This window comes from Plodia interpunctella, chromosome Z (genome assembly GCF_027563975.2).
Source record: "Plodia interpunctella isolate USDA-ARS_2022_Savannah chromosome Z, ilPloInte3.2, whole genome shotgun sequence".
Taxonomy (NCBI): domain Eukaryota; kingdom Metazoa; phylum Arthropoda; class Insecta; order Lepidoptera; family Pyralidae; genus Plodia; species Plodia interpunctella.
The window spans coordinates 10,994,024-11,019,135 of record NC_071324.2 but is presented as its reverse complement, the minus strand read 5'-3'; the positions used below and the strand labels follow the sequence as shown (position 1 = coordinate 11,019,135).

The following is a 25,112-nucleotide window of genomic DNA, read 5'->3' as shown; positions in this document are numbered from 1 at the left end:
TCACATATTGTAATGAACGTATATTTTCCAGCAGTTATATAGATTCTTATGGAACCACACTTATTGAATTAGTATATACTCTGAAAACTAAAAGAAACACAATTAAAACATAGCATAAAATCGGAGAATATAAACACATTCATAGACGTGCTAAATTGAAGCCATGATAATTTCTAAAGTTTGCTTCGACGGTAAATTGAAAAGCGTTCAATATACAACGGTACATTGAACCTTGGGTACCGTTCGATCGTATATGCGAAATTTCGAGTGAATATTAACTCTTTAAAATGCGTGCTCCTAAGTTTTAGAATTCATTATAATGGTCGAGAGTGACGGCTACTTTTTAGAAGTTTTAATATGAACTTGAAACTTTGCATAAATGTTCTACCCAAAGTACCGTGTCTTATCACTTCGTTAAAATATAGGTATATTGTAACACCTGTATAAACAAAGCAACGTTCGCTTTTCCTCCCGTATTAAAACACACTTTAGAATATTTTAGTTCTAAATTTGAAAACTTATTGTAGGGTTAGCACTACAACAGTTTACTGGCAACAAAAAAGTAAAACAAAATCGCATGTCCAAGCGGAGTTTAAAATGTGGTTGTACTTGAAGAAATTCTTGAAAATGTTCCCCGGTGACAGTTTGGTGGGCGTCGCGGCGCTCGGCGTCGAGTTACTACTGTTAGACTGCGACTCTACGCTCTCAGAGGAGCTGCTGGCCGTAAAATTACCGTGTCAATATCATCATTATCATTACATAGTACAAAACAATGTCGCTTCCCGCTGTCTGTCTATTTCTATGAATGATTAGATCTATAAAAGTTAGATGCTGGATTTTTAATAAATAGAGTGATACAAAAGGATGGTTTCTATGTATATAACATGCATAATATTCCACTCGTGCGAAGCCGGGGTGAGTCGCTAGTTCAAAATAAAACTAATTGTCAGTGTATTGTACCTTAAAAAGTTCAGTATCAAAATATATACTTAAAGTATTTGAATCTGAAATAGAACGTCTACAAATCGAGTACATAATAAGACTATAAACGACTATTAAAGAATCACTAAAATTAATAGCCGTTAGAAGTAATACCACTAAGAACAAGAAACACAGAATTGAATTCTTGTAGCAAAAAATCAAATTAATACAATCTTGAGATTAATTTTCAAAAATATTAGCTGCTCGCCCCGGCTCGCTCGAGTAAAACCATAATAAAAAAGTAGCCTATGTTACTCCTGTAGGTTTCGCGTATCTCGTCAAAACAACTCAAATCTTAAAAATAATCCAGCCTTACATTTTATTATGTCCGAAATGAACCTATCCTTCAAGAATTATCGACCTACTACACTACTTGTCACTAAATCCATATTTTTACAATACTATGATAATAAACTACAATGATACTATAAAAACGAATGTTTATCTCGAAATCTATCATCACACATTCACAGTCAAAAGAGCTGGACCGATTTTGATGAATCTTGAAATAAATCTAGTTGTTGACCCGAGATCAAACAAAAATAGCGCGGGCGCAGCAACAGCTAGACTTTTATAGAAACTCTTTAAAAAAAGATTCCATAGAAGACTAGGCGATGTCGAAAAAGTGGTAATTAGTAAACGCATACCTTCGAACCGTCGTCTGTATAGTTGTGTTCGGTTTAGTGTGTCCGGCTGTTGTAGATGGCGCTGTCCAAGTGTTGGCATCCCTGTCCCTTCTGTCCGTAGGGCTAACTCTAAAATATACATACATCGTTTATACTCGTATCAATCATTTACAAAAATCGTGTATTTGTAAACAAAACACGCAGTACATTTCGTAGACAATGGCTCAGCGTTGAAATTGAGTTGGATACATTATCAAATTCAAAAATATAATTTCTAAGTACACTTAACTATAAAATAATCATGTACTATGATATAAAAAGATTGCTGTAAATATATATGGATCATAATACAATAAATTAATATATAATCTTAAATTAATTAATATTAAAAAGATGGATAAAAAACCTTTCATACTACATTTTCTACTTACTTTCATTTCTATATTTTTTTTATTTTTTTTTATTATAGTTTTGAGTGTGTTTGGCTGCAATCTAGCCTTATGGGAAGCAACTCAACTCTTCTTCCCACCAGAATAGCTTAGAGGTACAGGCAAACACAAAAGTAATATATATAAATATACTTACAAATTCGTTGTTCGATATTAAATACACTTACACATATACTACATACAATTACAAGCGATACAGACAACGGCGATATTAGAGATGATGTGACGATTACTTTTGGATTGTTCCTAGAGCGTATCAACTGTTGCGGCCATTATCATCTGTCGTTGCCATCCACGGCGACAAATTTCGTTTCAAAAAGCAATAATTCATAAAATTGACATTACCTTAGATGGAATAATTTGACAGGTCGAATCGTAAAATTAATTTATGTCTGTGTTAAAATTTGAAAAAATTTTATGACGGCCGCGGCTGTCGATAAGCTGTAAGAATAACCTATTAGATATTTGTGTTAAACCTATCTTGGGGTAAGTTACGGTCCATTTTTGAGCGCTGGAAATTCATCGAAAAACCACGCAAATTTTAACATTAAACAATGTTACGTCTACTATGAAAATAACTATAAAGCGACAAGAAATTCTATTTTTTCGTTCAATTTGCGTTGTGCGATATTCGATTTATATCTCCAAACGAGTTGATTCGCAGTGAGACGCAGCCAACCAATCACTTTGCGCCATTGTGACGCAACGACAACCACACCGCAATATTTAAGAGTGTGATTGGTGCGCTGCGTCTCACTTCTAATCGATAGTAAGAAGTGAATTATCACTCTAAAACACAAACGCAAATACTCAAAAACATATATATTCAAAACTAGCTCAAAAATGGGCCGAATCGTAAACGTTGAGCACCTGGTCTGCACATCGGCGTTAGTACTCTCCGCATTGTTAGTCTCCTTTATCCTGAGCTCCATGGCGGCGAGCGTCGAGCGGAGCGGTGAGCGGAGCGGCGGTATCGACGGGCAAGAGGACGCCTTTATGCGCGCCGTCACGTCGCGATACCGCTGATAGAAACTGACGAAAAGCATGCTGGTGAGATGCGCTGAGTGTAATATGTACATGTCCCAAATGTCAGGTGACATTTATATAACGTGCAATCTCGTCTATGAACCTGTCGAGTGCGGGTGCGCAGATCTGCGAGAGTATGTATTGTTTAACTATTGCTGTCTGATGCATAAACATTAAGAGAAAACGGGTTTCTAAAGAACTACATTGTCATCGCAATATCAAAATGGTCAGGATTTATAAACTGTAATGTTGCCAGAAAGAGGACACAGCGTTCGTTTATTTGCCACTACTGTACAGTACCAGTGGTTGTAAAAAAAAGACAAAACTGAATGCTTGATCATTTTTTCTTATGTGATTGCTTTTTCAATCATCACCAAGCTCAATTATTCTGAATATATTATTACATCTGATCGGTTTTCCAATTATTATTGACCCAAAAAAATCTTACATTTTTTTTTCCTTTTTTTGCTATTTTGTTCTGACTTCACGCCATAGAATTGTGTGAATGAAATTAGCAACCGAATTGTGTCTTTAATATTGAAATGATTGTCTGAATAAAATCATCAAGACATGCTAATCATTTTGTAAAAAAAAACATTTACTATACGCTATAGCAACGTACCTGACTTTTGGTATGTTATGTGTGTAAGAATGACCTTTCTATTTGTGAGTTTTGTATTGGATGTCATTAGTGTACTTTCTGTAATGAAATGATGAACTCGAGACAACTAACAAAACACATATTTTGTGATATTATTATAAAATAGCGAGCGTTTATTTCGTTGTGTTTGTTAATTATAAAAAGCTGGACAAATAGATTTGAACAGATCCCCAATGCAATGCAAACCTGGTGTTTCAATCTATATGTGTATATCTATATTGTCATCTAGGGGCAGAAAGCTTTTGCGAGATATAACCACTTCTAGAGCTAGCCTAATCAATGACAAGAAGCGCGTGACTAATATAACGATATGTTTTATCTATTTTTCTAACAATAGTCAGTATCTATTAAAAATTAATTCGACATCCAAATATAGAAACGGGCTAGTTTACCATTTACTAAAGAAATTAACGCCTATTTTTAAGTTATAATAAACATTACCGCCACCAGAAAAACGAAACATTGAACAATACAATAAGCGTTGATTCATATCCTCATGTAGTATACGAAACTCAGTCAACAATTACTTCTAATTAATACATATTGAATGAAAGGGAATTCAAATTAATATTGCGAATAGTAATTCGAAGATTATCTATACAATTATTACGTTTGTGAGTTTGTGACTTTGTGAGTTTGTATGTTTGAGGCAGTAATCTCCCAAACGACCAAACCGATTTCAAAAATTCTTTCACCATTAGAAAGGTACATTATCCAAAATTGCTATAAGCTATATTTTGTCTCAAAATTCCCACGGGAGCGAAGCCCCGGGAACATCTAGTTAATACATAAATTTATTAATAAACAAATTTATAATAATAGTGACGTGACTATAACATCACTGTCATATAAGTTCCATATAAATCTATATTTTTCTTGATATGTAAAAAGTATAAGATTGGACTATAAAAAGACCTTACAGGGTTAAATGAAGTTAATCAATGCGTCACATGAGAAATCCCAACTAATATTATAAATGCAAAAGTAAGTTTTTTTGTTTGTTACCTCCTCACGCATTATCTACTGGACGGACGACCGATTGTTATAAAATTTGGTACACGGGTAGAAAATACCCTGGAATAACACATAAGGGATTTTTATCCCGAGCTTGTACTATATATATTGAGGTAAAAAAAATGTCTATGAAGGACTAATGTTTACATATTATAAAAATAAGTGACCGTGAACACGATAAACTAAAAACTACCGGACGAATTTTTGTACGGTTTTCACCAATATATTGTGATTTATGAAGAAATATTTGCATCATTTATTATGGTTTTAACCGAGCGAAGCCGGGACGAGCCACAGTTTCTGAATGAATACTTTGAACTTTAACTAAGATCCCGATAGCAACTACATGGCGATATGAAACACAATGTAAGAACGGAGCGGCGACGTGTCACAATAATATTTTTGAATAGGAACTGACTCATCCATCGATATCCCAGAGTTTTTAGACCTTGAGCGATCAAATCTGCTTATTAACAAGCTCACTCTGTCGAGGCGTGTTCTGAAACATGTTAGTTATATCTCATTTGTAACAACTTCACAGAAGGTTCCCCACGTGTGTACGATGTAGATATCGAAAGTGATATTTTATGAAATCACACACATTTTATGACATAATATTATTCCTTGTATTTTTTTTACTAAAGATGACAAGTACAAAATGCATTCACACGCCCCATTTGTCTATTGTTTTTATGAAAACACAATAACTGTCTTCCCGCTTAGGAGTTTCTATAGTACTCTCCTGTAGGAATAGGATAGTGTTAAGAGAAATTTGAATAAATGTGTGAATGCATTTACGTAAGTAACAAAACTATAATAGCATTATTAAAAGGCACTTTAGCTGATATTTTTTTTATTTTATAATGTAATATTTTTAAGTTACCCCAATATGTATTCTTTAATTATATAAGAAAAAAAGTAATTTTGCGTCCGCTAAAGTCAACTTTAGTAAAGTGTTAAGGTTAACATATGGAATGAATGATTTACTGTAAACGGTATGTGTCTGAATAGTGCCAATACATGTTTATGCTACCCGGTGATCGGTGACATATGTACCCTATTGACAACATACATGCAACACAAAATATTTTTATAGTCTGTCTATAAAGTGCCGAAAAGGGTTGTTAACAAACTATTTTTTTTTGTCAAATTGAATGGTTAAGGTTGTATAATATGTCGGTGTTGCCAGAACACTCATTTATATTCTACATATTACAGACAGACTAAAATATTCTTGAAATGCAATGAAAAATTATATACATCTGGAACTAAAAATAATTTAGAAAAAATGTAAATCAAACGTCGCTTAAAATACTGCAATCAATGCTATATCTTAAGCTAAAAATAATAATTTAGTTTTAGCACATCCATCAACGTAAAACCAAATTATTTCTGCGATCACAGCCACGTCATACAGATATACTCACGTTTTGTCATTTTCAAAACTGTGTGTCCTCCTCAATATTGTCTCGTTGTCAACTGTCACTGTATTGTTATTGGCGGATTTGTTTTCTCCTGAAAATAAAGTTTGATTTTGTCATCATATATGTATTTTTATTACGTAAAGAGGAACCTCTAAGAAAAATAAGCAAGGTGCGCGGGAAGTGGCTGCATTTCCAATCTGGATATTTATTTACAGACTGGCCTTGTTTGAATTATTATTGCACTGTCGTATTTTATTTCAGTTAATTATTTTCCGTATTCACTTATTCGGATGATACGTATGAAATTTGACTGTTGATAAATAGTACTATTTATCTTTTAAACCACGCTTTTAATAACATATGAGTATGTACTTGTGAATATGTTACCCAGTGCATATGGTAATCGTTTCTCAATGGTTTTTCAATAGTTGTGTTAAAACAAAATAGATTATGAAATATTACGCAAAGCTCATTGCAGATAGCAGCACCAACATTTTGAGTAATCAAACCATCTGTTGCATGGTGTACGAATCAATTGTCCTGCAATGAAAGCCTTGTCCATGGAATAAGTAGGTACTGTAGTACGAAGTACTTACTCCATGGCCTTGTCATTGTCAAAACACGTTGTTTACACCAATCGCTAGTGCTGTCGTGACAATATTGTAGATTCTGTATTAAAAAACTATTGAGGCACGATATAAAGTTAGTACATAACGACCCTATAGCCTAATTTTCATTACGATACGATCATAGAGGCGTAGAAATAGTTTCTTGACGTTAATATCATCAAAATGTTCACGTGTAAACGTAAAATTTGTTATTTATTGTAAAATTTTAAAATTTGCATGTAAAAAAATTTCGTAGAATCTCCAATCTCCTTTTTTTCCGGATGTTTCCAACTGGAACGCGGAATCTTATTAGTCGCGCGAATCAAGAACGGAACAGAACGCGGAATCTTAGTAGCCAATTAGCGCGCGCATATTCTCTCTCACATCGTCACGCCAGCTCTACTTTGGTATATTGATGTCATCATTATCGTAATGAAAAGTTAGGCTGAACATTACTCACTGGCAGGGTCGGGTTGTCGGTTCCTAAAGGAGGCTGATCTGCGCCACGAAGGCGCGTCTTCCATGGCCACGTTTTCAGTGTTCTCGGTGGATTCGGGCGACGGCGCCCGGCCCTTTGGCGGCTTCCCGTCAGATATCTTTGTTATGATATCGGGCGCGGCCGGCGGCTTGTCTACACAGATGATATGGCATGCGATGGTGAGGAATCATTCATGTATTACGTGAGCACTTTTACATTCAAAGCTATTTTTTGTCGCCGACTGAGCCGCGTGCGACTGCTAGTGGTAGCTAGTAATACATTGCTGACGTAACAACCACATAGATCATACACCCTATTTGGCGTTCACGTAATACATTAATGACTCTGTACACACAAATATTCAAAAGTAAAATAATACCTTTATAAAACTGAAGTTATTTATCATAATAATTTATTAAAATTCAATTTTTACGAAACTAAACTTTCAGATTTATACAGTAAAACATAATTTGGAAATATATTGGTGAATCTGGTCAGAAAAAGATTATATATCCGATGATACCAAAGTATAAAAAACTCAATTATATTATTAATTTTACGAATATCTAGACAGAAAAAAAACAAGATACTTCTTTGGCTTCATTTACTTTTGAACATAGTTAGTATAATGCCTTGCACGCGAGACAGTTTGTAATTTTATAATGACACAAATAGCAACTTCAGGGATTGATTGCTTTATCATGGGGACAGGTTATAAACCACTACACGTCCTAGAAAAAAAGTATTGATAAACTATCGGACAGACGGAAGAAGATTGTCCATAGTAGTCCCCTTTGAGATGCAGAACAGCGTAAGCAAATATTTATATTATAATACTGATTTCGACGTTTTTTCTCATACGTGAAAGGCATTCGTGAACTGAAGTTAGTTTTTTGTTACCAAAAATGAGGTGCTTCAACATCAGTTTTTATTACACATAAATAATGTTGACGTTAGCCCTGATTAGATTCAATGAACTAATTAATGATGAGCCCGATGGTACCGATATTATTCATTACCGTTCGTTTTGTCCGCGTTATATATTTTACAAGTTCAGTAAACTCCTCTTTCAAACATTTTTTTTTTATGGATTCCGTTGTGGAGTCCATACATAAAGACTCGTGCACAACTAATGTACACGTAGCACGATTGAATGGAAATTTAATACATGTTTGCATAATATATGCACACAGAATCGTTGTGATATACAATTATTTTGAGTCTATGCCCAACTTTTCTTTCAATACATAGTTACAGCAAGGGAACAGAAATTTAAAGCATGTGTTAAACTCCATACATTTGTTTTGTGTACGTTCTGCAATAGGTGTGCACGGACGTTTATATTCTTGTAAAGCGTGAATCTGAAAAACGAATTTCTGATTTTTAGAAAAAAGACACAAACCGTTAACATTATTGTCTGTCTGTCCCGTGATTTCGAGTTCGACCCTCTTGACGTCGTGGCGGGGCGGGCTGCGCTTGCGCTTGTTGTTATTATTGTTGTTGTTATTGTTCACGCGCCGCGGCACCTTCAGTGTGGCCTCCGAGAGCCACGCCGATATACTCGGATCTGCCAGGTCCATGCACGTTTGACCCTTGAAAATAACAAAAACGAATGTATTGGATATTAACTGGAAATCCATTCATTAAATTGAAGTAAATATATGGAAAAGAAAAAAACATTTCGGTATTTATGTTATTGTTAAAAATTGAAATTCGGATACGCTATATTTTAGCTATGACTCATAAGATGAGATATGACGTGTTAGGAGCTAAATCAAGGGCTGTAACTTTTGAAAAATTATATAAATCAATACAGATACTATAACACGTCTTTAATATTTTGTGACAGCCCTGACTGCATTGTCGACGCTGACGGCTGCTTCGTATTTATGCCGATTATAGATTCCGACGCGAATACATCGCGTACATCGCGTATATTTTATGTCAGCTTCTATTTACTGCAAGGAAAAACCTGCAATGTACGTTTTAACCGCAAATGATCGTCAAACATCGTTTGCCGATAGTGTATACTCTGTATTATTCAACACTCAATAATTTATTGCATCCACAAAGTTGATAAGATATAGTATAAAATACGCCCACGAATGTATTTTTGTGTGAATCTCATTAGACTGTGTGATGTAATCATACCGAGTAGTTGTTGAGCTGTGGGTCGGCGCCATACTTGAGCAGCAACGCCGCAGCATCCTTCTGGCCCCAGAGAGCGGCCGCGTGTAGCGGAGTCCATCCCTCGTAGTCCACACTATCGGGCGACGCCTTGCACTCTTCTAGAAGCATTTTTGCAACCTGACAATAGAAAGAATAATCATGAACATCGACCTTATAGATGGATCTTCGGATCTTCACAACTTTATTTGGCAAGCGGTGGTGGTGTAATGCTTGTGACGCCCACTTGGAGATCGAAACGTCCCAGGTTCGAATCCTACTCGTGCCACATGAGTTTGTATACCAATCTAACTCATTTATAGTAGTTTTCATAGACCACCACTTGCTTCCGGTGAAGGAAAACATCGTGAGGAAACCTGCACACTGGTTGATTATTAACTTGAGTATGAAATGGAGAAGGCAATGGCAAACCACTCCATACACACAACAACTTTCTTGGTATTAATAATGCCAAGAAAGTTGTGTTTCGTTACACGTAATGACCACGACCCACAGCCATGAGGAAATACGACTATGAAGATTTGGCAAACAGGCATGCAGCAAACTTGATGGTAAGTGATCACCAAAGCCTGCAACATCAGGGGTGTAAGTGTATCACGCGTAAACGTACTGCCTCTCTCAACCTACAAACCGGAACACAACAACGCATGCATTGCTGTTGTTTGACGGCAGAAATACTCGTATGTAGATAACAGGAAGGTACCCATGCAGATGACCTTTGTAGATCTACCTACCACTGGTATACTTTGCTTTACTACAAAAGTCTAGGACTATGGACAAGCTGCGCTCTTGAAATATTCGGGACAAATTTTACCTTTTTCAAGATATGACACCCGTGCACCAAATTTCATAAAAATCTGCCCAGTAATTTCTGTGTGACTGAGTAACAAACATCCTTACACACTCACATCCCTAATTTTCACAGTTACTAAAGATATTAGTGAAATAAACATTTATTATTAAAGATTTGTATTTCGATTCTGGGTCGAAATACCATTCAGTCAGTCAGCATCCAATTTCACATCAATATTAATATTATAAACCGAAAGTCTGTATGTATGTTACGCTTAGTAAAAATTGTAATCGATCTATTTAATGACTCGGGGTTAAACCAAAGCGAAAAAACAACGGCTAGTAAATATATAAATCGGAACACATTAAATGGGGTAAAACAAATATTACCTCAATGTAACCCTTAGCAGCGGCGACATGTAATGGCGTGCCCCCAGTCTTCGGATCCCTCACTTCGACGTAGCCATTGGCAGCCCAGTTCCTGGCATCATTTAGTAAAGTATCTACTTCAGCGTTGCGAGACTTCTCACAGTCAACTCCTGTAACGACAAAATTCAAATAATTGAAACAGCAGTAACAAATAAATGGTAGATTGACATAAAGTATGATTGGCCAAACAACATAAATAAAAAGCTGACCCCATGGCAGAACTCGTTCACGAACTGACACTCGTGTATCACAAGTCACCAGAGGCCCAGAGTTCTCACACATTCGTACTTCTGCGTTGACAGAAATCCACAATCGAAAAGTTCAATCGAACACATCGATCGATCGAGAGATGTGATGAAATGAACTTCGAATGCGTTGAATCGGACTCCAGTGTCTGCTTAACGTGAGGAATTTTTGAAAACATACCTTTTTCGTCAATAGCCTTCTGCAATAGTTCCTCCATTTCGTCGCTCTCGGCTATGTCAACGGCCAGCTCACCGTCATAGTTCACAGCGCCCACATCAGCACCGTTCTCCAGAAGGAACCTACGATAAAACATTTCATTTAATTCTACTGATTCAACTTCACGTATATATAAATAGCCAGTTCCAATTAGTGCTAAACCATGAATGGAGGATCGAAGATCGGAGTATTACCGATAACTCTGTAACTAACAGTCATCAAGCCGGACTGCTACACTGGAGGGCCTGAGTTACCTGGTAAGGTCAAAATGGAAAATGATCTCAACTTTTTCAGATTGACCTGGGTCATGGATGATTGATTACCTATATTATATAGATAAACACATACTATATATGTTATAAAATATACTACCGTTGAGTAAGTCTCCCAAAACACAAGTATCAAACCTACCTTCATGCTAACTCATTCCATGTGGTTTGTCCATATATATTTTTATATTTATTACCTGGCTATGCTAAGGAACCCGCAGGAGGCGGTGGCATGCAACGCAGTCCAACCCTCGTTGTCACCCCGGTTGATGTCCGCGCCATTCTTCACCAGAAACTCCACCATATCAAGATTGTCGTCAATGCACGCCTGAAATCATATATACGGGCATTTCAATAAGAATTTACATTAAGAAATATCAAAATTATGCGTTTCTTTTTGCGTCCCTTTATTTAGCTCCCACCTAAAATTCTCTATCTGGCCCAAAAGTTGACTGTTGAAATTATCCAACAGCCAACTTTACTAACCGTTTCATTCATAATAAAGTTAAAGCAGTAAAGTACCTATGTACTTATTTTTTGTAAATATCGCACTTTACAATATTTGACATTGACAAAACAAGACAAAATTTAGCATACAAATATGCTTTAACTTTTTTATGAATAAAGAAGCATTAAGCCCACAAGACTAAGAGTATTGGTATGTACTTTTACTTTTGTAATTTGTATATAAAATCATGTATGCTCACACGCCGAAGATACTGTAACAACCGCTTTATTTTTGTTAAGTAGGTAAATATTTTTTAAAGAGTTCCTGACAAAAACTTGACATACTGTATACAATACCTATCCATAAAGAGAACGAAAAGTAAATACATAAATATATTTATTTCACAGCAGTTTTGCGGCTTGATTCAATAGTAAATAACAAACCTAAAACAAATAGTTTCGCAAAAATATAATCGTTTATCACATGTTCCTCAATCATACTCAGTAATCATATCATTTTTCTTCAGAGAGATTTGAAAGTGTAAATAAGAAAAGCAGTAACATATTTGTAGTTTTAGTAGTTCAATTTCAAAAATTCGATAGGCCATAGGCCACAGTAGGTACTCCAGCTACCATAAACTTGTTTATTTATGCAAGGACCGCGGCCACTAGGTACAGTTATTTAATTTACGCTTATCAGTTTCCTCTCGTCTCTTCCCCGTATGGTTTGCAAATGTTTGAAGCGGTGGTGATGTAATGTTTAAGACGCCCGCCTGTGGATCTAAAGGTCTCAGATTCGTATCCTACTTGTGCCATATGAATTTGTATACAAATCTGATTCAAGTATAATAGTTTTAATAGTAGAGGAAGGAGAGGTTTAAGCACATTTGCTTAAACCTCTCCTTCCTCTCTAATCCTCACGTTTTCCAGGTTTCATTCCCGGCTACTAATTAATAATTTAATTACTACCGGCTAATTTTACTACCGGCCACCTGCTTATCGTAGTTGTTGTTGTTGACAACCTCGGTAGCGCAGTGGTAAGGTTCTTGCCACTGAACCGAGAGGTCCCTGGTTCGATCCCCGGTCGGGTCATGATGGAAAATGATCTTTGTCTGATTGGCCCGGGTCATGGATGTTTATCTATATATGTATTTATTATAAAATATAGTATCGTTGAGTTAGTATCCCATAATACAAGTCTCGAACTTACTTTGGGGCTAGCTCAATCTGTGTGATTTGTCCCAATATATTTATTTATTATTTGTTGCCTAACAGCTATCAAGATGGTTCTTGTCCGTTAGTCGCCTCGTGCGATAAGCACGGGGGAATGTAGTGGAACTATTGTAGGACGAAAACTACAAGTTACCAATTTATATTAAAAATATTAAATCGCGTAATATAATTCGCATGCGTAATATATGAATTGTGCACTAACTCGCCAAGTGCATATTGTGCAACAGTTCGGAACCACAGGGTCAGTGCCACAGGCGTCGCCGGCGCGTGTCGGCACCACACAACTCGATACCACAATCGGTAATAGTACCTATATACGCTACTTTATTCAAACACTAGCAATCCGCCCGTCCTTGCTCGGATAAAACCATATAAAGTAGCGTGTTCAGTAGTAGCACTACTGAACGTTGCGTCTATCTCTGTGCAAAAAACCAAAATCGGTCCAGCAGTTTATGAGTTTATTCAATATACAAACAAAAATATAAATTTTAATAATATCAGTAAGAAAGTATGAATTGACTGAATCATTTACTTTATTAAATTAAAATAATTAATTGTTACTCATTTAATTGAAATCATCCAGCGCAAGCACCAGAAGGGTGATTCCCCCACCAATTCTGGAATCTATCACCTAAATACTTTAATTACAACCATAGTAGAACATACAAATACACTCATATTACTTATGTAAGGTACTCTCAGTGCGCTTTGCGAGTGAAGCCTTTTGAGGATCTCGAAGACTTTTTGGGACAATTATAAAGATATATATATATATATAATTATAATCTCTCTCAATAATATATAATTGTAATCTCGCTTGCATTATTGAATATATATCTCTCTCCCGTCGCCGCATATTTCAAAATAAAGTTAATTCCATTTAAGCATTATTATAGCATGTGCAAGAATACAATCGCATTTTGATTTTACACCAAAACATCAATTATATCTCTAATTGATTTACAGAAATCCTATTCCTGCCATGATAAGAGCTTGATAAATGTAAATGTCAGTACTTCCGAAATGCCAATAGATTTTGAAGAAATCACGATATATAATATATACAATTTTACGTGAAAAAGTGCCTGTCAAGGTTCAATTTCTGAATTAGGTAACGATACTGACGTTGACTATGTAAATGTTTGTGACCAATCCACGCTATTTCCATTACTCAACCGACCATCGCAAAATTTCGCATACACGTTATCAGGGGAAATAAAAGGGCGATAGATAGGACCACATGCATCGTATAACAAATGCAATGTGTGTGCATTAACAATGGCAAAAGACTGCTAGTAATAAAACAACAATAAAATACGTTCGCATGAGCAATTATTACATTTAAAATTTTTATTATCTATATTTATTCGCATAGCAACATTCGTACGAGCATATAATATACAGTGAACCACATGCAAAGTTACCCTGCTGCTGAAATTACAATTTGGTTAGCTTAATGTGATGTGGGCTGTACGTACACGTACATAGTACAGAATACAATAAATAAAAGTAAACAATTCCATTAAAATTAACATCACGTGACTTATGCCCGTAAAAATAGTACTTAATGAAAATGAAATGTTCAGGACTTTGAGAATAATCTAACATTCTCTGAAATATATAATTTAAAAAAATAGGTTATATAAATTGATTATTCAACTTAAAAAAACCTTTATATTTAGCACGGAATGAACTATATAGTTCATAGCATCCCTTATATTTTCAAATATAGCCTTTCAACCTAATTGATCAATAATACACCACTTAATAATTTTGACCCTATTAAAATTATTAAATGGCGTAATTTACAATGGAAATTGATAATATCATAAATGCACAAACAAAAGAAATACCTAACAACAGATAGACGTGATTCACAGTACATCAACTAATGAAGTACCGCGTCTTTTGATACGTCATATATTTGACGGGGAACTGTGTGAAGGAACAAAAGGGAAATCAAAATATGATTAAAACATGTATAACTTATAATGTTTTAATCATAATATTATGTTTTCACTGGTTGTTCCGTCTCTCTTAGTTAGCGAATCGAGTTTGCCGATTGAGTGATTGTGTGAGAAACTATGTTGTGGGCGTGAAATATCATCAGCATTATGCATATGATAGAAGAAAATTAAGGAAATTCGTTGTCTGTCATAGTGAAACGTTGGAGTGATTAATACGCTTTTTACATAAATGTCATTGTTGACACAAGCTTGAGTAAATTTGTTTCATTCGAAGTGTAAAAAAATCATGTACGTGCTAGTGACTTGCTTATCACAATAATACAAATAAGGGTTCATATTGCATGGGACATTGTGAAAAATCTTTTTTATTATTAATCTTAGAGATCTATTGATGCATAAAAACCCGATCAAGTGCGATTTGGGCACACGCATCCAGGTTTCCGTTAGATTATTTTTTTCAAATACATGGATAAATGTAAAAACGGTTACGGTGTTCAGATTTACTCTATACATTACATACAGTTGTAAAATCATGGCTGAGAAATATAAGGGAGTGCACTGGAATCATCAGAGTGCAACACCTGTTTGATGGACAGGGAGAAGTTTGCGGAACTGACGGCCAACCTCCAGTAATGGAGAGGCTCTACAGTAAGAAGAAGTGTTTTGTAAGACTTGCTTCTTGCTAAATTTCAGGGCAATGGGAAGTACCCTATAGGTTTATAAGTCGTAAAATAAGCAACTGATCACGTTGAGTTACGACACTATTAAAGTATGAAGTAAAAATTAAAAAATTAAAGACCTCTGTAAGTACATGGTGTTGAATCAGCATATGGGTGGCCGGCATAGGTTTGTATATATTACAGAGTTGGGTTGTTGGATCGTCTGCGTAGTTTATTTTAGATCGATTCCTTGCGAAACCATGTATCAATAGATTCGTTACGTAGTTATGTATTTCATACAAAAATAGAGCGGTATAAAAATATCGAAAATTAGGTCACAATGTGAATACTTGTCTTTATGAAAAAGTTCAAATTAAAACGTATTTTGTTGGTCTCGTGTCGATGTCAAATAATGAGAATTAGGGACAAAACGAAGTTTTAACTTAACATTGGTTTAACTTTTTTAAGGTAAAAATAATCCTCAGAAAAGTAATCAGTAGATTGCTCAAATGCATGATTTCTTTTACAAATTTATTTAAACTTTTCGTCCAAAGTACACACAACATATGATGATGTTTTGATCAGCTAGATGTTTATCATTACCCCTTAATTCTACGTGCATAATATCCCATTAATATAATTCATATCGTGTATACATATTTCCTATTCGTAAAATTGCTCGAGCGCTACCAGAATCATGACTCACGGACGACCATAGATAAAAGATTTTCAGAAGTATCGCGGCAAACACGCACGCAAATAAGGAACCGCCTTACATCAACGTGAAGACGTATCTAAATATAGGGAGGGCCTGGGTGATCTGTATACGAAAACTTCTTGCTACATGAGCACGGTCAGGTTTGAATTCTAGCTGCCAAACTAGTGCGTAAGGCATCTCATAATGACGTCATCATATTCTGACTTAAGGCTACCATAATGGTAGCTTTAAGTCAGAATGCAGCGCGGGAAGCCTCTAATGGAATCAATATTAGGACGGACCATGGACCCATGGACGGTTTTGTAATTTTCTTAAATCATACACTTTCCTTGGTCTCTTTCTTAGTATACACAAGAGAATATTAGAGTACACAATGGCTTCGCGTGGTCTGATGTGACGAAAGACGTATGTGTATTCTGTTTAACATGATAGAATATTTGCGTCCGGCCTAATTTTCGATTTCGGAGATAAAAAAATACCACAGAGGACCCCTTTTGTTAGTAATAATATAAAAAGAACTTAATATGAAAGTTAAGTTGTATAAATGCGTAGATTTCTATTTATAGGACTACGTCTCGATAAGACTAGGCCACCAGTACGTCTAAATCACAGTCCACAAAATTTCTTATATCATTGGACTTGATCTAGATGAAACTAAGACTAGTTTGTTATTAGAACAGATATCAGAATGACAATAGATCAGATTGAAATTCGTACAAGACTATATATATTCCCTAAAATTCAGATTATGCTGCACATTTTCATGAATCTTGAAAAAGAAAGTAAAGTGATCAGTCGGTCACTATTGACCACGGTTACCCGTATAGTCGGAAAACCGGCGCGTGTGCAACTTGTGACGTAAGGAGCATCAACCAATCTCACGTCGACGCTAGGAGTGACCTCGAAAAAATCTCTCGCCCGATTCTAAATTTACACACGGGCTCTGTCATTCAGCAATACATCATTCCCTGAGAAAATATGTAGGTCGGTCAATGACAGCGTCAAATCTAGGCTTTACTTGTCTTGTATTTAGACACTGACAATAATTGGGGTGTTTAAACTGTCAAGTTTTTAGGTCATACGGCTCTGCTCTAATGTATTTTTCTTATACGTTATTCTGTTAGTATTAAATTCACTTTCATTTACGTCTACATGGTCTTAATTCTTTTATGTTTTACTGATAGTCACTATTTACTTAGGAAATGAATTGTCCATTTTGATATCATATCTTTCATTTCGCTTATACAAGAAAGAAAAACGCGGTTTAGCAATACACGAGGGCTAATTCTCTTTTGTCCTTCATCGTGCGCCCAGTTTTACAACGCCTATCTTATGAATTGTACGGAAATCTTCTATTTCATTTGCTATGCTAAATCGTCGTTTTTAATATTTTGGTCTTTGGTTTATCGTGATATTACAATATACATTACATTAGCATTATATATATATTTATTTATTCGTCTTAGCATTTATATATTTGCTTTTGGGTGATTTAAGAGGTAACGCATTTATGTCATCGTAATTGATCTTACTTTTTCCTCCATTAAAATTTTCTAATTTCTATGTTACCCAATGAAAAACCCTTTAGTTCGCGCAGGCTAGCAAACGCAAGACAAGAAGGTACAAAAGCAACGAGTCTTCGACCCAATTTTCCGAACCGTCTAATGAGATGGTTATCGTCGGCTATAAATACTGCTATAAAACAACATAAGACAAAACGCATCCGTGATCAAACGCTGCCAAAATAATAACTCAACAGAACGCAGATATACTGTTTACAATTACAATAAATATAAATCCGACACTGGACATACTGCATATCATTTTAAGTTATGAATCTGATGACAAGGAGGATGATGAAGAATGTAAAAATGAGATGAGAGAATGTGAAAAAATTAGCCGAAGACATTATTGTGAGGAATATATGTCATTAATGACAGCTATGAATACAGAAAGTGACAAAGGCATTGAAATAGTAAAACCTAATTGATTCGAAAGTATATATGGACAAGTTCTTAAAAAGATCTGTTATGAGAATTATACATTCCTTATCAGGTTAACTTTGCCAATGATGGAAGATACAGTCGGGGGCTGATAAAACTATTTCCCGCTTTAATAACGCTAGCGGTTCAGGAGTTCCAGAATCTTTGTCCCTGTACAACACCAACTGAGATACGTTAGGCTGACTTCACATACATGTGTTTGTACAATCTAGACGAGTGCTTTATAATTATAGTTAGGCAGTTAAAATTGCGATTAAGGTGCCGGCGGAGCATAGATATCATTCGGTATCACTATTGTACACATAGTTGGCAAACAAATTAATATGAATACCCATATCAAAATATATGCGGTTTCATATAAAATTAAAACCGTATGATTTAAACGTCGCCATGTGGAATCCTAACTATGCATAGTAAGCGGAATAAGATAAAATTCTTTGAACATGATACACAATTTATACATTATTAAAATTAAAATAGAATTTAGTGGCGTAACAGAACGTTACACTTAAACAAATCTGTGCCAAGTCGTACCACGCCAGACTACCGACAGACCAAACCAACACGTCGAGACAACTATTGTCCACAATATTTGTACAGATAATGTTATGACTTACTTAGTTAATTTTGTTATGATACATGTTTACTACCACAAGAACTGTATTGTATTGTGTGATTTTTTTCCCATGGAGAATCAGTTTTAAAACCTTCGATAAAGTTTTAGAAAATTGATGGAATTGACTTCGTTTGCGTGAGAATTGGACCCCAGTTTGTGAAGTTAGGGTATGTACGTACAGTGGCAATATTGGCATAAAAATAATTGCATAAAAATGTTTTTGTGAGAGACATGTTTCTAGTTCCCGGTTAGACTAGCGATAAACCGACCCAACGCGTCGAGACAATAATTATTGCCCACAATAATTGATAATATCATGACATAAGTGGCTATTCTTCAACAAGTCAAATCAGGTTCATTTTTCTCATGTCAAAAACAAAATTTTATTTAGCTTGTTTGACAATGACGTCACGAATTTTGGAGTCAAAAATATTTTCTTATATATACTTTAATGAGACCGAAAAAACAGTAAATCTCCTAATTAATACAACTGTCAAATATCAATTAAAATTACATTTAATTTATCTTGTTTAATTATTTCAATACTTTTATATGTACATACATTTTATTTTTGAAACTGTCGAATAGTCAATTAATTATGTCCATACCATGTCTTTGTTAATTTGTTTTATGTTGGAACGATTTCCGAGTATTGGTAACCACTTTAGGCCGAACTGGCAAACTCGATACCTCAGTGGTTAAGACTGGCTGGTTTGATGGGTTCGATTCCCGGTCGAATCCTGAACCAACCAAAGTAGGCATTTTGGTGATGGAAGCGCACCTTAAGAAACTGGATCGTATGCGCATGCTCACTGTAGTGGAGCACGTATTGTGTTCCATGCGTCATACCTGCGCTACCTGCGTAACATATTTATCGAACTGAAACCGAGATCCACGAAATTACTATTTTTTTGTTTATAAATATGTCATGTTCCCAATCGACTGTGACGCCTGGAAGCCAAGGTGTCCGACCATGATTTTACCGTCCGCCCGACGTTAATCCTTATTTTGGGAATGCTATAATTGTCTATCAGTTGCCAAGACTATAACCATGGCTTCATACAACATGCACGAGAGGATGTGGAGTGGCCGTGGTTATGACACAGCCTTAGCTGAAAGATCGAAACCCATAAAAATGTTGTACTAGATTAGCTTAATTTTTTGCAGTAAGGATTGAGGCTACTACGTCATCAAAGCGATGTCGAAGATCAATCGGGTATACAAAATCTTTTCGAGAATTCACAAAACGTGACCAATTAGTAATTTTTCACACACTCGCGGCGACAATTTCATTCACGAAACAATGTTTGTTATGTTTCACTTCTGATTTCGAGAACACCCACATTAATGATTATTCAGAATACTGTTACCTACATCATTATTCTCTGGATTAATCGCAATATGGTGTCAACTTTTATTCATAAGAACAGGTGACGATTCACCTGATTCGACCAATTAGTAACATTCTCACCCACACTCCCACTGAAATATTTATATAACATCATCTAATCTAAGAATATTAGTAGGAAGTGGTTTCGGTAGTTATTTTTAAATATTTTTGAACTTGACTTAAATACTTGGCAGCAATATTATAGCAGAATCTAAATATTATATTTGAATTAATTTTCACAATAGGCAAATCAATTTTAACTCTTATTATTTTATCCATATACAAATGTGATGAATAATTTCGTGACAACTTGGAAAGTACTATAGTGAGCACAGAACTGACGGCGCATTTACCCTAATAATAATAATTCTCGAGATCGAAAATAGTCAATAAATCTAAAATATCATAAGCACTAAGTAAGGATTATTTCATCCAACAAGATTAATTTCTTGACGTTGCGTTATTGTAATTTACAACTCAATCGTTGACATAATCATTTAATCTTATGAAAGGTCTTTCGTATCACCCCTGAGATAATTTTAAGTCGCGTTGAATGCACAGACAGTGGTAGTTAACCAATGCATGTTCTTATAGAATTATAGGTGACATTTTGGTGTTGAGCGCGTAATGGTTGTGGTAAGTGAAAATAGCGCGATAGACAGCCGGTTCTAATTTGGTCCAGTGACGTTTGTCGGGCGAAACAATCGAGTTATTCCCAGTGCTAATCTCAGTCACGTGATTTTATGCCGCATTCTACAGGAAAAGATTCACGGACGGAAGTCGACTTCTTGGTTTGTATTAAAATACATTGAACAGCATTAAATATAACTAAAGGAATAGTCCAATGACTGTTCCTTTAGTTATGTATTCAATTCCAGTCAATAACTTTTTCTTTATACAATTATGGACGTACTTTGACCCTTGCTCGTTCGTTTATTCTTTTAACCCACAAGAAAGAATACCAACCAGCCTATAGTTTACGTAAACAAGCATTGTGTTAGTAAAAACATCTTCCTCGTCTTTTCAACATTCTGTACTAATGCAATTAATGTATACATTAATAACTAACCATATAATTACTGAGGAGTCGGACTGTAGCATATGTATGAAGGTCTAGACAATATATATGTATATAACATATTTTTATCACCATAAATCAAAATCAAAATGGAGAATGATCATGAAGTTATCATATATATTTATAAGTTTCCAGTTAGAAAAGCATTAGTATTAAGTCACACTCACAGCACATATTGTGAAGTGGTCGACAGACGACCCTAGGCGTCAACTCATGCTTCAAGCAGCATTAGCTTGTGCAAAAATATGGGTCTCTCTGTTTTTGAATTGTAACAAAAACACTCTTTTCAAAACTTACATGAAGATGACGGTGAACAGGATTCAAAAATTAACTGGTCTGAGGTATGGTTCTTTCATTCCACACAACTGGCTATTGGACTGGGTACTATATTTCCGGTCTCATTAAAGAAATATGAGAAATGCTTTTTGACTCCAAAATCAATGACGTCACAATACATTACTTTCATACAACAAGCTCCATATAAAATTTTGTTTTCGATATTAGAAAAAAGTATCTGATTTTACTAGTTGGAGAACAGCCAATTGCACATCACACTAGTCTCCCTCTGTTTACAAGTTAGTGCAATATCAGCAACATACTTATGCTGATATGCTTATGCTGGTGTGCTTATGCCTATCAGCACAGCAAGAACAATATGAAGCCACGCATGCACCCGCCGACTAGATTTTTATTATGACGCTAACTATTCTATAGTATTCCAGAGAATTTCCGATACATTTCACAGAAATTATTTTGCACATCACCTTATGATGAACATCCAACATTCTGCAAACTGAACATATTGCAACCGGTAAAAATGTTAGGAATTGGATGAAAGATAATGTTAACTTATTGACAAGATGAAACCACTCAAGACTCAAGACAACACTCGGCTAGTTCATAATATACCCCAAAGGCCCAAATTCGAAGGTAGACCACCTTTTACCTGGTGGGCCAATATACAAAATGAGATGAAGAATCCTATGACAACCCATAGTAGAGTTCTCTAGGGAGATAGAGCAGAGTTCTCAGAGTGTATAAGGAGACCTGACTCCAATTAAAATGGGATAAGGAATGAAGAAGATCATTAACCCTTTGCAGGACACTTAAAATCTACAGACATTATAACAATTAAAATTATTTCTTGTCTCATTTAGTTTAATGATATTGCCTCAATAGTAATACTATATTGTTGCCGGGCAATCAACTACCAGATTTGTCATAATATAAATGTATTTAAATTATTGTTTTCAGTGTAATTCAAAACATATGTAGGTTATCATATAATGTACATAAAAATAGTTAAAAAATAATGAAAACTTTGATGATGAATTGGTGTGTAACATAGAAAATAAGTAAAGTACAACATCTATAGGTGGATAATCACAGATTAGCTGCATTTATTAGCTGCCTGTCCTGACCTTGCTCAGATAAAACATAAATTACACACCACACACTTCCTCACTGACTGACTGAAACAGGACCCAAACTATCTATTGGTGAAAACCTAAATTATTAAAGAAAATATTTTTTTAAACCGTTAATACATCTAAAGATTTATTGATTACAGTGCATCAGTGCATGTTGAATGAAGAGAAGAACTATATAGTCTATGTTGTCAAGGCAGGCATGTTTAAGTCAGTGAACTCCCAAGTATACTAAATATTTAAAATAACAGCTAAATGTAACTGTTTAAGCTCTAGCTACTTTTTACAGGTAAAGTATGTAAGGAGATGCTTTAAATATTTGCATGTTTCATCCTAGGCATCATTGTTATCAAACCAACATTAATCGCAACTGTATAGATATAATCATTCATTGGTCATTTAATTAATTACACCCACATAGTATTTCTATCTAATTAACTAAAGTATAAATCTATAACAAACTACCTAACTTATAGGTTAGGTAACTATCATATGACAGATGGTAAAGTTTTATTTGTTACTACTACCAAGATGTACTTGAGTTGATGGATGGGTGAGACATTTTTAACACTCAACATATAAAAGGTTCATGTTTCGTTGGTGATTTTAGAAGTACCTACTAACCTGGTGAAGTGCTGTCAAGCCATCTACATTCGCGGTGTTGATATCTGCACCCATTTTCAACAGCCGTTGTACTTCATCCTTGTCTCCAGCCGTACAGGCCGCCAGAAACACTATTCCTGAAGAAAATTGGATTCTCGACGCCCGCTTGGGCATCGGCGACTGTTTGTTGGTGTCGGATTCCTCCCATCTTTTCAACTGCTCCGCTCGCTTGAAAAGAGCCGATGACGACCGCGTATCCGTCATTTTAACTAGTGACAAAGCACTTGGCACTCAATATGGTTCATACGAACACTTATCACAGTGCATAGATAATGTTTTTATAACATACAGTACACAAACGCCGAGTCCATAACTTAATTGCCAAAAAAGGAAACATGAAAGAGGAAACGTTCCAGGGAGATTGAGATTAAGCTGCTTTCATAAGATCATTGTTCGAAACACTTGTTGAATTATTTCAATTCCACACATGAACACTGATTCTATATACATGACATAACCATTAAGCTACACATTTAGCGTGGCAGCCATTACAAGAATAAATTTTACAGCCAACTTCCTACCAAAATGCAAAAAAGAAAAACTAGGTAGTGGATGAGAATGACGGCAACAGTAACTGCTTCTCACGCGCGCCTCCTGGTGGCGACCGAGATACTCATTTGGTAGATAGGTAATTATATTCAAATGTTGCCACTATACAATAGGCACTTTAGTTTCGAGATTGCCACTAACAAAAACCTTGTTTATGGAAAAAAAATTGATTGAAGGTTTTCTTTGTCTACTTACACCTGTACCTATAGAAAACCAATGTATGTTTAATAACTAGAACTCTAGCTAGGCATGGTCTGTTTCCTAACTTGATTTTTGTAATCAAGTTAGGAAACAGAAACTTTGAATATTTTTTCCAATAAATGTAAATAAATATATTGTTTTATTATTCCATAATATGATGCCTATGATCAACCAACTATTTAAATATCTAAATATAGCCTTATCTCAATATCATCCAAGTGGTACCTCTTCAATGTACTTAATGTTTTTATATCTGTGATTGGTTGCTGTTTCTTTCTTAGAAGTATTACTACACATTTATCACGCGAGAGTACAGCGCCGTATGTTAGGCACACAAAAGCTTTTCCGCCTTTTGCTACGTCGATTAAAATGTTTATTTTAGAGTACTTTATTAAACCTATCATTATGTAAACATTCGTTTGTGAAAATATACAACAATGTAGCACATTCGGGTGCCAAAATATTGGGAAAAATCGTTTGCCATAAGATAAAAAACTTCGAAAAGGAACTATGAAATACGCTTTACGCTGTAAAATTTTCGAGCCAGTAAACGGGCGAAAAGAAACTCGGAACACTTCATGTAGCGGGAGCTAGGTGATTATGCTCGACCGCCACAAAGGGAAGATCTTCCCGCCAGGCTAGGTGTTGCGCCTGGGGAACCGCACGGCTCCGACGGTGTCATGTCGGAGGTTGTATTTATGCTTCCAATCGAAAACGCACTGTCTGCGCGGTCTAGGCTTGTTAGCTGTCCATAG

General features: G+C 35.4%; 1 protein-coding gene across 15 annotated transcripts in view; it reads right to left on the bottom strand.

Moving 5' to 3' along the window:
* Mbs (Myosin binding subunit) overlaps positions 1–24,220 on the bottom strand; it is a 50,775-nt gene extending 26,555 nt beyond the window's left edge. For 2 of the 15 annotated variants that reach the window (XM_053768228.2, XM_053768232.1), the window contains exons 1-12: positions 23,569–24,219; positions 11,604–11,734; positions 11,102–11,220; positions 10,637–10,785; positions 9,419–9,574; positions 8,670–8,859; positions 7,250–7,420; positions 6,185–6,272; positions 5,176–5,256; positions 2,927–3,088; positions 1,629–1,736; positions 610–717 (exon numbers count right to left, since the gene is read on the bottom strand). In XM_053768228.2, coding sequence (XP_053624203.1) covers positions 610–717; positions 1,629–1,736; positions 2,927–3,088; positions 5,176–5,256; positions 6,185–6,272; positions 7,250–7,420; positions 8,670–8,859; positions 9,419–9,574; positions 10,637–10,785; positions 11,102–11,220; positions 11,604–11,734; positions 23,569–23,811 — 1,706 coding nt within the window. In that variant the 5' untranslated portion in view covers positions 23,812–24,219. Of the gene's footprint in view, positions 1–609; positions 718–1,628; positions 1,737–2,926; positions 3,089–5,175; positions 5,257–6,184; positions 6,273–7,249; positions 7,421–8,669; positions 8,860–9,418; positions 9,575–10,636; positions 10,786–11,101; positions 11,221–11,603; positions 11,735–23,568 lie in introns of all 15 variants that reach the window. The other 13 variants (XM_053768226.1, XM_053768227.1, XM_053768241.1 and 10 more) reach the window with 13 other exon arrangements.
* Positions 24,221–25,112: the final 892 nt, after the last annotated feature.